At 38.1% G+C, this 14,032-nt stretch overlaps 1 protein-coding gene across 4 annotated transcripts in view; it reads right to left on the reverse strand.

Moving 5' to 3' along the window:
* gria3b (glutamate receptor, ionotropic, AMPA 3b) overlaps positions 1 to 14,032 on the reverse strand; it is a 153,034-nt gene that overhangs the window by 26,687 nt on the left and 112,315 nt on the right. For all 4 annotated transcript variants that reach the window (XR_014629767.1, XM_084429998.1, XM_084429997.1 and 1 more), the window contains exons 11-12: positions 9,792 to 10,165; positions 5,948 to 6,146 (exon numbers count right to left, since the gene is read on the reverse strand). Coding sequence is in view for 3 of the 4 variants with exons in the window: in XM_084429998.1 (XP_084286124.1) it covers positions 5,948 to 6,146; positions 9,792 to 10,165 (573 nt within the window). In the remaining variant the exon portion in view is untranslated. The remainder of the gene's footprint in view (positions 1 to 5,947; positions 6,147 to 9,791; positions 10,166 to 14,032) is intronic.

Raw genomic sequence — 14,032 nt, forward strand, 5'->3', positions numbered from 1 at the left:
GACAATCTCTCCATTGCTCTAAAAACTGTCAATGAAGAATGGCATTTTAACAGCATCAGCCAGCTCAGCGCAGGAATAACCTGAACCAACTCTCTCAATCATTACAGATTCCTCAGGGCCAGAGGCACAGTGATGGTTTTAAATATTAAAAAAAGAGTTCATGCACCATATCTGCTTTTAATAAATGTAATATTTCATCTCTTCAGGGAGACAGCTTTCAGTTTAATGTGACTCGACCATCCATACTCGATAAGATAAGCCTGTAGTATTTGAGTTCTGTTCTGTTAAAGGGGCAGTATGTAGAGTAAAGAAACCCTTGTTATTAGTGACACCGGTGGCCGTTAAGTGAACTGCAGCCAGCAGCTTATTGCTCGTGCTCGCACTTGTGTATATTTGAGACTATATACTTTATAGATCTGGCTATGTGAGACTATGGACCCTATCTTACACCCGGCGCAATGCAGCGTCAAGTGCGACGCAAGTGTGTTTTGCTAGTTTCAGTCCGACGCAGTTTTCATTTTCACGTCCTGCACCACGTTAGCGCAACTGACATTTAAAGGGAATGGAGATGAGACTCTGATTGGTTTAACGCACGTAATTCCCAAAACATGGGAACATTACTCATTAAGAGAATAGGGACAACACTTTTAGACCATGCGCCGGGAGCGCCGACCATTTTTCCCGTCGTTAAACTAGCAAAAGTGGATTCAGACACGCCCTAAGTGAACTTGCTCCCTGCGCTTTAGACCATGCGCTTAGATCATTAAAATAGGGCCCTATAGCTTTAATTAATCCCTTTTTACATTCATATATGTTTAAAGGTAACAAACGCATGTACAGTTCATAATTATTTTCCATAAATATGCCAAAGATTCAAATATACTAGGAAAGATAAATGATATGTGGAATCGGTGGATTTAAAAGTGAAAATTTTTATTCTATATGAAATTAACACATTATTATAGTAATTCTAATCAATTTATTGCATTACATCAATGGATATTTACAAACCTAGCATTTATCATACATGTATCAGTACGTTAATATTGACAAATTGTGCAGTTGGTTCTCCGAATGCAGAGTTGAGCTCAAAACACCATTATTCACTGACAACTTTAATTGGAATTGTTGAGTGAACCAACCAAATAAATTAAGGAAATATATGCATATTTGGAAAGGAAATAATAAACTTGGGGGATGTGTCAAAGATGATGACATATGTCTCGCTCCAAATGTTGCGGATGATTTGAAACATCCAGCTGTTCTGTGCCGTATGGCTCTAATTAAACAGGAATGTGTTTCCTGAAAACAGATCTAAAATAGAGCTTGAATCTCCATTAATCAGGAGATTTTTTACCCTGTCAGGTCTCTGTAATCTTAATTAAAAGCCCCTTGGAATAGCCGTTCACACATGTCACTGGATATCTGAGAGCTGCAGAGTGTAACTAGGACACTCATTATATAGAATATTTGAGATCCCAAAACCCCTTGGTTGTCAACTTGCAAACCTTTAATGACATCAAACACACACCGCCAAACAAACCTGCAACCGACGGAGTGGTAAATATTCCTCCCGATGGATGTGTGTGTAGAGAGAGCAGCTTAAGTATTACAGTATCACTCAGATAGTTAATTTCAGCCCTAATTGCAATGTCAGTCTCGATGTGCTCATGGATGTATTGCTTACTTTATTCTCAATATCTTTCAAGTGTACTTTTTGACCCTCTGGGCTGCTTTTCATTACGCACAATTTGCAGGCCCAGGTAAAGCCACTAATTAGGGTTTTTGAGCAGACCTCTATGGCTATATGTGGGATTTGATTAGACTACAGAGACGCCTGGCTTCAGTCTGACAGCTCAGGCTAACTCAAGGTTGTACAGCAATCATCTCCATTGACTAAATGACTGCTTCATCAAAAAGGGCTGTATAACGCAGACCTAACTGACTTTGTTAGCTAAAAGAGAAGAATTTCCCTAAGTAGCAGGTGTGGGAAAGAAATGGTTGCAGCTCTTGGCAGAGCTAATGTTCCTCTTTGTTTTTCCTCCAACAACAAGCTCCAGGTGGCCACCCTGCTGTAATGAATTTCCATGATCCAGGCTTACTTAACCAATGAAGCTGGTAAAGCTATTACTAAACTTGGAGACTCCAAGGTACCAGCATCCAGAATGAAACATGGACGAATGTCATTTCATCAATTAACAAGTCAATTTACAAACCAGGCTCACTGGAAAAACAGTTCAGTTTTATCCAACACAGATAAACGTGATTCTGGCAGCGTTCAATACATCGGTTGTTGTATGCATCATGGCAGCTCAGAAATGAAATGTTCGATGAGTGGTGCCAAAAAGTTAATGCTGTATCATGTTCGAAAATACTGCACCACCAATACTGAATCCGACCCTAAACATAACCAATAGTGTTAAGTTAACAGTTTTAAGTTAACAGTTCACTTAAAAATAAAAATTCTGTCATCATTTACTCCCTCAAGTTGTTTCAAACCTGTATGAATTTCTTTCTTCTGCTTAGGGATGTCACCATACCAAAATTCCAGTAGTCGGTACCGATACCATTAAAATTGTACAGTTCTCGGTACCAATTTCGGTACCACAGCAAAATCTGTTGGAACTATTTCTATTTGAAAAAAATATTAAATTTAATTCAATTATTTATGACGGTAATCATAAGTAAATAATACATATAAGCATTAAAGGCTACATGCTGGTTAAACGTAAATATTGCTTATAAAAAAATCCCATGGAGACGTAGCTAAATCTAATGTACAGTAGCCTAATATAATTATTTCTGTCAATTTCTTCAAGTTAAACCGAACTTTTATGTTGACGGGTTGCCGTGAAGACCTTTGTGTGTGATATGACGATAGTTTTTTCTTAAATTAAACGGTAAAATGCTCATGAAGTGACTCTCAGAGCGGCTCTGGAGATGAATTTCATCATGTCATCATATCGTGAGGCAGCAGAGACTGAAAACAGCGCGAGCGTCACTCGTGCTTCAGTGTGTGTGTGTGTGTGTGTGTGTGTGTGAGGTAAATGAAACCGCGCGTCTGCGCCATTCATTCACACAGAGACAAGCAGAACATGCGGGGTTTATATTTAATTAAAGCTGCAAGAAGCATTTATCGGGGTTCAAGCAGTTAAGGCCTTTAAGGCCTTAAAGCACAAAAGCATCAAAAGTTGTTAAGTTTTATTTAGCAAGCATGTAACCACTGACATCATAGATGGAAAATACCATTTACAGCCACTACAGGCAATGTACCATAGGAAATATGGTTTTCAAAGTTTTTTGCCAGTTATAGCGTTATAGTTATAGTCCAGAGAATTGTCCTAGACTGGTCTGGTTCCGATCGGGTGAAAAACCAGGGACTAGTTCGCAAAACTAGGTTTTGGACAAAATTGGAGATATCCATTTTGTCTGGCTTGAGCCAGGGATCACAGTGGTGTAAGACACTTGAGTCTAGGATAAACGGTCTAAGAGTTATGAGCGATTGTACTTTTGGTTGCTGTAGCGCCACCTATGGGCCAATCGGGGTCATACTCTGATAGGTTGTCCCCAAATTGAGGCCTACCATCTGGCCAGGTTTCAAGTCTCTAGGCCTTACGGTTTGGCCTGCACGCATCATTTTACGAATCCTTACAATTACATTTCATGCTTGAACCCCTAAATAGTCTTTTTGCAGTTTAAGATACACAGACACTATATGTATCGTGGTATATATATCGGCTATAGACAGTGCTCCAAGTAAAAAAGTTAGTCTGGAGCCCCGTGCTTAGATAAAAACATGGAAGGGACTTAAAGCAGCTGCCTATTAGTGGGTACCGAATATACCCGGTACTACAGAAATGCTGGTATCATCGCATTTTCAGCACCGACTTGGTACCGAAGTACCGGTACTTTGACAACACTACTTCTGCTGAACACAAAAGAAGATATTTTGAAGAATGTTGGTAATCAAACATATATAGGAAGTATAGTAGGAAAATTTTTTTACAATGGAAGTCAATGGGGTCCAACTGTTTGGTTACCGACATTCTTCAAAATATCTTCTTTTGTGTTCAGCAGAAGAAAGAAATTCATACAGGTTTAAAACAACTTAAACCAACAAAAGCAAACGTGAGATAAAAACACATTTGCTGAAGGAAACATGCCATTTCAGGATTTTAGATTCTATTGTGACTCTCGTTAATGGGACTCGTACCCGAGTGCTCCACATCTCTAGTGCACTGCTGGACCAGGTGAGCACCCAGCAAGTTTACAGTAGTATGTCTTGCACATGGAGCTGATTTGGAAATGTCAAAATATATGAATAGGTAAGTTTTTGCAAAAATGTATGTAGAGGAATGTTTTTCCAGTGAGCCTGGGGGTTTTAGGTGGATGTATGAAATAAGTTTCCCCTAAAATTCACATAGATAACCTAGCCAGTAAGTCAAGGTTTGGGTGTTTAGCATAGTCTAGATAGTGTAGACCCTGCTTTCTATGTTGATGGTGTGGTCATTTGTGAGGTTGAGGATCTTTGTGTGGTGACACAGAGGAAGGCAAACCAGAACAGCTTCTCTCAGATACGTCGTTATAATTGGTTCACATAAATCAAAACAAAAAAGGAGGGTTCTTTCTTCTTGTTTTGTAGTTCTACAATAATTATACGCTCCAACGGCCTACAAAGTGCAAAAAAATACGCACTTCAACTGAGAAGAGTTTTTTGCCTACTGTATAGTAGGGAAGTTTGCAATTTTGAATGCCGCCAGTCTCTATTCACCAGGCATGGTGTCTCCAACATTTGGCAGCACTTACAGTAGCCCCAGGTTAAGTGCCAGTTTGGGGATGTTAGTTCTCTATTGTCGGCCATCTTGTTACTGCCCTCAACGCATGGGATTCTGGGAGTTGTAGTTTAGGTGGAAGGCTGCCAACCACCTTGCTGGGACGTACCTCCCATCTAATACACAACCTCTGGTGATACCACAATTGCCAAATATATCATTATATTATGGCAAATGAGTTTTTGAGGGCCCTTAAAAGATAGAAAATGCCAAGCAGCTGCACTGAGAAAAACAGCAGTGTTGAGCTGAGGCGTTGCTAAAATCATGTAGCTTTAAATAGAAATGAATTAGCAAGGTACCACTGGCAAACACTACAATTACCTTGAACTACTTCAACAATTATGTTGAAAATGTTCAGTATCAAAAAATAGTGATGTCCATTTCGTGAATGAATCACTTCCTTGCAATGAATTGAGTTGGTTAGCAAAGTCTCAGTCAGTTTGCGATTCAGTGGGAATCATTCGAACCACTCACTCGGATTTGTTTGGAGTGGTTTCTCATGCCGCAAAACAACAGGATCCAAATGAGTGCTGGATGAAGTAGATATTTACTCTCAATCTGCTAATACAAAGTCTGCAAAAGTATCGACTCTCAGGAATGAAGGAGGTCTTTATGAAGTTCAACCCCTGCATGTTCAGCTTGTTAATGACTAAAGCACTACAGAGAAATTTACGAGTGCACTACTGTCATGTGAATTCACAAAAACACATTTATTTGGGGGAAATGTTTTGCTTGTAAATAGTGCTTGCACTAGAGTCTTTAAAATAATCGTCACTTAGTTTGTTATTTCATCTAATGCAATGACATTTAGAAATGTTAAATGTGGCCTAAGTGTGTCTAAATCATTTTTGGTGCCACTGTATGCAATTCAACTGTCATGCTGGGATGTGAGCAAAAACAAACATGTAAATAATAATTAAAAGAAAGAAATGTTTGGCAAAGACTGAGCCACTACAAATGGAAATCTTTTCTCTTTGAGTTCTTTGTGATTACTGTAACTCAGAAAACACAGCGGCAACTAAAGGATGGACTCTGATCTGAAAGCTTGCACAACCACTGACGTTTGATGCATTTTAAATCATCTGAAGATCAATGCAGGAGTGTAGGAGACTCACCCTAAAGAACTCTTTGGTTGATCCTGAGTCCAAGGTTCCGTATGCGATCTCAGTTTGTTTGGCTAGATCTTCAGCGCTCTCTATGGGAGAGACCATCCTCTCCACTGTGAGGAAAGCAGCCAGGTTAGCCGTGTAGGACGAGATTATGATGAGGGTGAAGAACCACCAGACGCCTCCCACTATTCTGCCCGATAAGGACCTGATGCGCAAACACAAACATTCAGCCTCTGAATACTTTCCTGATGTGCAAACACAATTGTAATCAATATATCAACTTCACAAACACATATTTCTGTATGTACAGTGAAACGGTCACCTTGATTTTGCCAAGTAAGGCATATTTTGTTGATCCTGGAACAACATTCCTATATGAAAATAAACACTATCCCTACCCCTAAACCCAACCCTACCCATAACTTCTCCTGATGAAATGATTAACAGTGGATAACACTGATGCAGAGGCGCCTAACCCTGGTTTTAAAGCTAAACTTGACATAAACTGTAATCTTGTCCCTCAAATCTGATTGGTTGATTGGAATGTTGTTCCAGGATCAACAAAGATGTTGGAACACATCGTACACAGATTAAACTAATTGGCATTTTCTTGTATTGGTGATTGAAGCCTAGCCCAAGTTAAAGGGATAGTTCACCCAAAAAATCTGTCGTCATCATTCTCTCACCCTCATGTCATTCCAAACCCATAAGACTTTGGTTAATCTTCAAAACACACATTCATATATTTTTTAATGAAACCTGAGAGGTTTCTGTCCCTCCATTGAAAGTATAGGTAACCAAAACTTAGAATATCCAAAAATGTAGTTGAATGTAAAAAAAAAAACATTCACTGAGTGCATCGTATATGGTAAACATGGATAGCAACCAGGTTTGTTCTAGTGAGTGACACACAAACACACACCACGCGCGGGCACAAAAGCTTCTGTGTTTACTAAATGCATATGTATGTGTGTTGATCATTGTTTAGATGCAAATAAAAGCCTATATTAAATCTGTTCATTTTAAAGCGATAATGTCTCTTAGAAGCCTTAGATTAAACAGCTCGATTCATATGGGTTCGTTTACCGGTGCCTTTATGAGCTTTTTCAATTTTGGTTAACTGGACTTTCAATGGAGGAATAGAAATCTCTCAGCATTAAGCTTTGCATTAAGTTTTGAAGAAATCTCTCAGGTTTCATAGAAATGTCTTAATTTGAAGATCATCCAAAGTCTTATGGGTTTGGAACGACATGAGGGTGAATGCATGATGTAAGAATGATCGTTTTTTGAGTAACTGTCCCTTTAAGCCTAAGAAAAATATTAGTTTAGGAAATTTGTTACAAATCAATTTAAAATGTCTTTGGTGAATTTGGTTATCATAGAGGACGAGATTGCAATGTCAAAGCGTTGTGTCTCATTCTTTGTACAAGTGGCTGATCATCTCTATTCTGCACTATCAAATCATCTCGACATGTTTAATTTCTCACCTGTAGTCCCAGCCTGATCTCACGTCAAATTCGTACGAATTCTACGAGGTGGCTAATTCGTACTAATTCATACGACCTCACTCGTACGAATTAGTACGTTTTTGCTAAATCGTACATATTGTTCGAATTGCCAATTCGTATGAATTCTTACGAATGACCTACCCCTTACCCCGCCCCTAAACCTACCTATCACATGATATTAAACAAATCTAAATTAGCCAATTTTCCCACACTCGTCCAATTCGTACGAATTTGTCGTGAGATAGCGTTGGTAGTCCAGCACTTCTGCTGTATTTGTTCTACGTTCACCCACTTCGTTTAGATACACGACTTGCATCCTGAGCTTCTATTTAGCTACACGGAGAAGCGATTTTTGCAAATGCAATATATTCAGATGTAAGTGTGGAGTTTTCTTGCCTTGGGCTGAATGTAGGGCAGTGGCCTTTAGAAGACTAATCTTCACTCGCAACCATGCAGGTTTGTGAAATACACACAAGAAGAAACTCCAGTGGACTTATTATATATAATTAGCACGACTTTTAATAACACTGTAGAGCCATTTTAAAACTAGTCTGCAGCAATACAGTCATGTAAGTCAATGCTGTATAGTGTTCCACATAACTAGTGTTACAGATCAGGGCCAAATGCTGGTTAAAAGCCACAGGCAGGATTGCACTGATGGGAAAAGAAAATTAAAATCTATCTAGAGCAAAAACTAAACATTAGTGTAGTTTTAGAATCAGTATGATAGTGTAATATTAGATGTAATTGCCTTTATATGAAATTCAGATTCCGAGTATGGATTACTATACCTTAAAAATGATACAAAACTCTAATTTCAGTCAATTAATGTGCCATCTTATGTCACAGCAAATATGTCTTCTGTATGTTATTTATTGAGATATTTTGAATATCCTATTTAATATCTGATATTGTAAAATTTATGAATCTTTTTTATTTTTTTTATTGAATACTCAATTGGCAGCCGGCAGTGGGGAATATAAGGGACTCTGAATAATGATCTATGACAGCGAGCTGCACAACGGAGTCATTATTAATCAACTTCCTGCTGTTAAACGGAGGAACAATGTGAATAATCATACATCTCCGTCACAGATGCCTACAAAGTGCTGCAGTAGGACTTCTCAAACAAAAAAATGAGAAATTCATAGAAAGAGCCAAATGAGAATATGTTGCTCAGCTAATCCTTTACAAAAGAACAAATTAAAACTAGAGCTGTGTCTGCATATTCTTTCAAACGTGAAATACTGGAATTAGCCTCGGAATTAGAGCTGTAATGTGTTTAATGTGCTTTGTCGGTAAAGTCCCTTACTGAAACGTATTGTGGAGCTTGTATCATTGATATACAGTACTGAATGACATGTTACTGAATCGCCACATTCATGTACCATGGTATGTGCATGAGTTATCACGGTAACACTTTACAATAAGGCTCATTAGTTAACATTAGTTAATGTATTAACTAACAATGAGCAATACATTTGTTATAGAGTTGACATTTTTCAAAGAGATCTAAAAAAGTGGTACAAACAAAAGCAGGTTTGTGAACACTGATGGTCTTTCTTTTATTATTATTATATTTTTTTGGTTATTGTTTTAATATAAAAAAAAAGAAAGAAAAAGAAGCCTAACCAGGGACTAGAAGCCTGTATGTGGAGCATCGGCTGCTTGAAATTGTAGCAATGTTTCTGCATTTACCCTGCTAAATAAACTAAAACTAAAATAGAAAATACAGTATTTATTAATCTTTGTTAATGTTAGTTAAAAAAAAAAAAAAACAGCCGTTCATTGTTTGTTCATGTTAGTTCACAATGCATTAACGTTAAAAAATACAAGTTTGATTTTAATGATGTATTGGTAAATGTTGAAATTAATCTAAACTAAGATTAATAAATGCTGAAGAAGTATTGCTCATTCTTAGTTCATGTTAACTAATGAACCTTGCTGTAAAGTGTTACCGTTATCACATATTTTGACTAATGAATTCCCATAGTCTCGTGATTGATGAATAAGAAAATCCTATATTTCCAATCTGGTCTGATGTAGTATTGAAAATCTGGGATGTTTTTCAGTCAGGACCCAATTGTATCTACACCAGTGATAAAGTGTCTGTACATTAAACGAGTGTCTGTTCATTGAACTGTGCAAACTGAATTAGCCCATACTGGGACAAAGCCATTTATGGCCGATGCTGCGGCCAATTCAGACGATGCCAACATGGAAACCATGGACAAACCCATATGTGGCCCATTCCTCAAACCCATATCATGCTACATTTGCCCCCATCATGACTGGGTGGACACCTTTTTTATGTCTATAAAGTGACAGGATGAGTAACCAACCTTGGTGAGATATCACAGCCCTGCTGCATGAAGGCCCCAAGAGAGAACCACAGGCTGTTAAAAATCCCAAAGTCATTAGGCGGGTCTGGAGGGGTCTGGGGGTCTTTGGCTTCATCAGTCTCATCCAGGTGCCACTCGTAGGGGCTAAAGCGGCTCACGAGGAACAGCACCACACTGACGCCGATGTAGGCGAACACGATACACATCCAGATCTCGTATGCCAGAGGGTCCAGGAAGGAGAACACCCCCGGCTTGGACTTCTGGGGTTTCTTGATCATAATGGAGATGCCCAAACTCATGAAGGGCTTAGAAAAGTCAATGACTTCCTCTCGCACAAGCGTGATTGTTAACGGTGCAACGGCTATATCTGCTCTCTGGAAAACGGGGACATGAACAAAACGTGTTAGTGCAGAACATGTACCAGTGCAATTAAAGGTTGTATCAGTGATTTCAGGCCCAATTTTTTTTTTATCACATTCATCTAATCTTTCCTAACGATCCGCTAGCTGCCCGCCCCATAAGCATGCCGTCAAAAAAAGGCGTCTCTGTAGGCAGCCTAGGCTCTGAGATCTGCACACAAAAACAATTGGTTTCACCAACCACTCAAAACCAAAACAAATAGTGTTCCAACCAATCACTGATGGGGAGGGGGGGGTGTTGTGAGGTTTTGAGCCAGCTTCTTCTTCAGCTCCGACTTCGCGTGCAGCCGTGCACGAGCACAAAACCTCACAACACCCTCCCCCTGTCAGTGATTGGTTGGAACACTATTTGTTTTGGTTTTGAGTGGTTGGTGAAACCAACTGTTTTTGTGTGCAGATCTCAGAGCCTAGGCTGCCTACAGAGACGCGTTTTTTTGACGGTATGCTCATGAGGCGGGCAGCTAGCGGATCATTGGAAAGATTAGATGAATGTGATAAAAAAAAAATTGGGCCTCAAATCACTGATACAACCTTTAACAAGCAATGCAATATTACTGTATATTTACAGATGTTAGCAAGGTATTCATTTCTCAGAAGGAAGGCTAGGATGTAAATTCACTTCAAGCTGTTTACTGCAAAGGGTCATAACTCTTTCCCCGCCATTGACTGAATTTATACGGTAGGTGGCGCTGTTACGCAACTTCTGAAAGGGTAGAGAATTTCCGGATTAAAACACGGGTAAAAAAGTAGCAGATATACAAGCGCTAAAAGCATTCCTTATGCACGTCGTAGACATGATTTTCTCAGCTTTATGTTCAAAATGTTGCTTTTTTTATGAAAATTACCCACATTCAAGTGTTGATAAAAAGGAATGCATGAAGCTAGAATAAGATTTTTTTCTTTTTAAAGCAAAGGCTTTGTTCTTTCTTGTGATATATTGCATTTTCAGACATTCACAATATTCTAGGGGCCATGCAAGTTTTGTTAAAATTATCAAAAACGCTGACGGGGAAAGAGTTAATGGAATATTCCGGTTTCAGTACAACAACTTTGGTGGCTTGCTGTTGGCTACCACTGACAAACCTCAGTTTGTAAAAACAAGAACCACAATAACAGCAATATAAAAGATAATTTAACCATCATTTTAGACCAAAAAGTTTTTAATTTTTTTTTACTTCAGCAGAATGGTATGAAACTTGGTAATTGTTCTGAAAATCATTAGAAAAGGATAGTCTTAAGATGGTCACATTTGTGATTTTCATGGACAAAAATGAAAACTGGAAAAATTCTAAAGTACAGAGCGATTTTTTGGGGTACAATCTACAAATCAGTCACTATGGACGAAGTAGCATTTGATAATGTCTAAATATGTGTCCAATTGCAAAACTATTTCCAACTGCGAGTTATTATGTCTGAAAATACTCTTATAAGCTAATAGGGAACGCTTGTCCCACATATATTTATATACAGGGCTATACAGGCATCTAGTGGCTACACCATGGTATTACATAGGATTTTCTTTATTTCTCCCACCAGATGGCACCAATCTGCCTTCCATGAATTGGATTTTAAATATTAAATATTATAAAAAAAATTTGACTTAAACACTATCAATTGAGAATAATACTAACATGAAATATTTTTTTCCATTATTGTATTATTTTATATAGAAATAAATGGTGCATAATTGAGAGGTGAATTAGAATTGTCTAGCACCATGAAATCCGCTCAAAATACAAAATATTAAAGACTAAATATTTTGAAAGAAAATATAGTAGATCCATCCATTCTCCAAAACAGGGATCCTCTGTAGGCCAGGGGCGCGCTGGAGTCTATCTCAGAGTCTCAGGCCACAGTCGGAGGAAACGCGGGACAGATCGTCCAGCACAATATAGTACATTCATTTCAATGAACAAAAAAGTTATGCTTAATGCCTTCGATCTGTGTTGGGTGCTGATGGTGTGGGACCCTCAATATACAATAGAAGTGTTATACAATGGAATATACAATGGATTTATAGACATACGTTTTTTTTTTTTTTGTTAAAATAATTTGATCAGTTTTGCTCTAAAAAGTGCATTATTTGAGCTTTTTGAGGTAGAATGAATTTTTCCTTTTTTAATTAATAATAAAAAAAAAAAGCTTATGTAAAACAATTATCCATCATTTTGTGACGGCTTAATTTCATTGAGTGCAATCCACTTATATTTGTAAAATGCAGGATTAATTTATCTATATTTTGGGGTTGACTGCATTCATTTTTTTTGGCATTAACTGAAACGTTTTTTTGAGAAAGATGAGACTAATGTCAAGATATATAACCGTTTAATATAGTAATATAGCAGCATATATTTTTTATCATTTAATAGAATATATTTTCACCATTATGCTGAAGTGTGGAGCTTTTGCTTAAGTTGAGAGCGGGTACAACAAGAATATGTTATTTGTAGCTTTACTTTATCATGCATAGACATATAAAAGTCTGGTAATTCCTGTTGGTGGAGTTTGCTGTATCTTTGCACGTATCATGCCAAGGTTTCTGTGTTTATATAATCATCACGTGATTTCGGAAAAATTGGATATAATTTGCAAATCCATAAAGAGATGTTGCGGCACTACTTTCAAAACAGTGATTAGTGCATTACTTTATAAGCACCATTTTTTGTGGGACAGGACAGATTCAATTATTTTCAGTAGGTAATCAGATGTTGTCCACACTGTGTTGAACCGGGAACATTCTATCAACATGTGGATGAATCAATCATATCTGCCACCGAACATTACATCTAGAGCTAGAAAGGCGGACATTTTGTGTTTTCTCAGGCCTTGGTGTTTGGAAGGAAACCAGGAAAAGGACTTTCACTGCCTCAGAGAAGCACATGCGAGGCATAACAGAACAGGCTTTTGAGCGTGTAGCGCAGAAGTGACAGCTGAGCGTTCACTTGACTAGATAGCAAGAGTCTTGCTAATTTCTGTGACCCCTACACTGCTGTATCAGGCCACAGACAGAGCGTAATCGGAACAAGCAGGAGACTTTGTTGGGAAATCTTTTTTCAGCGCTTCCCTTCTCATGCTTCACATAATGTTGCTGTGAGAGCTGCAGATATGAGGAACAGCCGCTTTCCACTTCCCATAATCCTCAGAGGCACTCTAGCACGAGCATATAATAAAAAGGCAGTGAAAGATTTGATCTCACATGTGTCCTCAGCCAGGAGGACATTAGTTATGCAATCAGGAAGTATAAGGTCACGGTAACTCTGCAGGTGAACGTTGGTTATAAAAGCCTCTGCAAATATTAATATCCTTTTATCTTGTGGTTGTAGTGAATGGAACTCCGGTGTACTGTCTCAATAAATCATATAATCATTTGCATATAAATAGCTAATTAAGAGTCTACCAGAAGTGATTTATCAGTGAGGAAGAAATATGCCTCAAAACTCTCAACGTCTACCGCACGCTAGATAAATAATCGCGTGTGATCTTTCTAGCTTTGAAATTAGCTATGTGTTGCACAAACTTGCACAGGTAAATCCAATTGAGATTAAAATACCTGTTAATAAAACATGAAAGAAAGAAAAAAAGAGATGAAATAACACTTCCATGTCAACTAATCCACTTATTTCATTTAGTTTTTTTTTTAATCTGCTTATGGCAAGTTACGGAAAACAAATCCACGAACGCTGTAGTGTTTCTACATTCGCCTTATAAAAGCACAGAGCTGTCAATACTGTCTGAAAACTTTGAGTCAAGAGATGACAGGAGTGGATCATATGATTATAATTTGATTACATGATTATAGTATCAATCAGTGTTGGGGAAGTT

This window comes from Rutilus rutilus (assembly GCF_951802725.1).
Source record: "Rutilus rutilus genome assembly, chromosome: 14".
Classification (NCBI taxonomy): Eukaryota; Metazoa; Chordata; class Actinopteri; order Cypriniformes; family Leuciscidae; genus Rutilus; species Rutilus rutilus.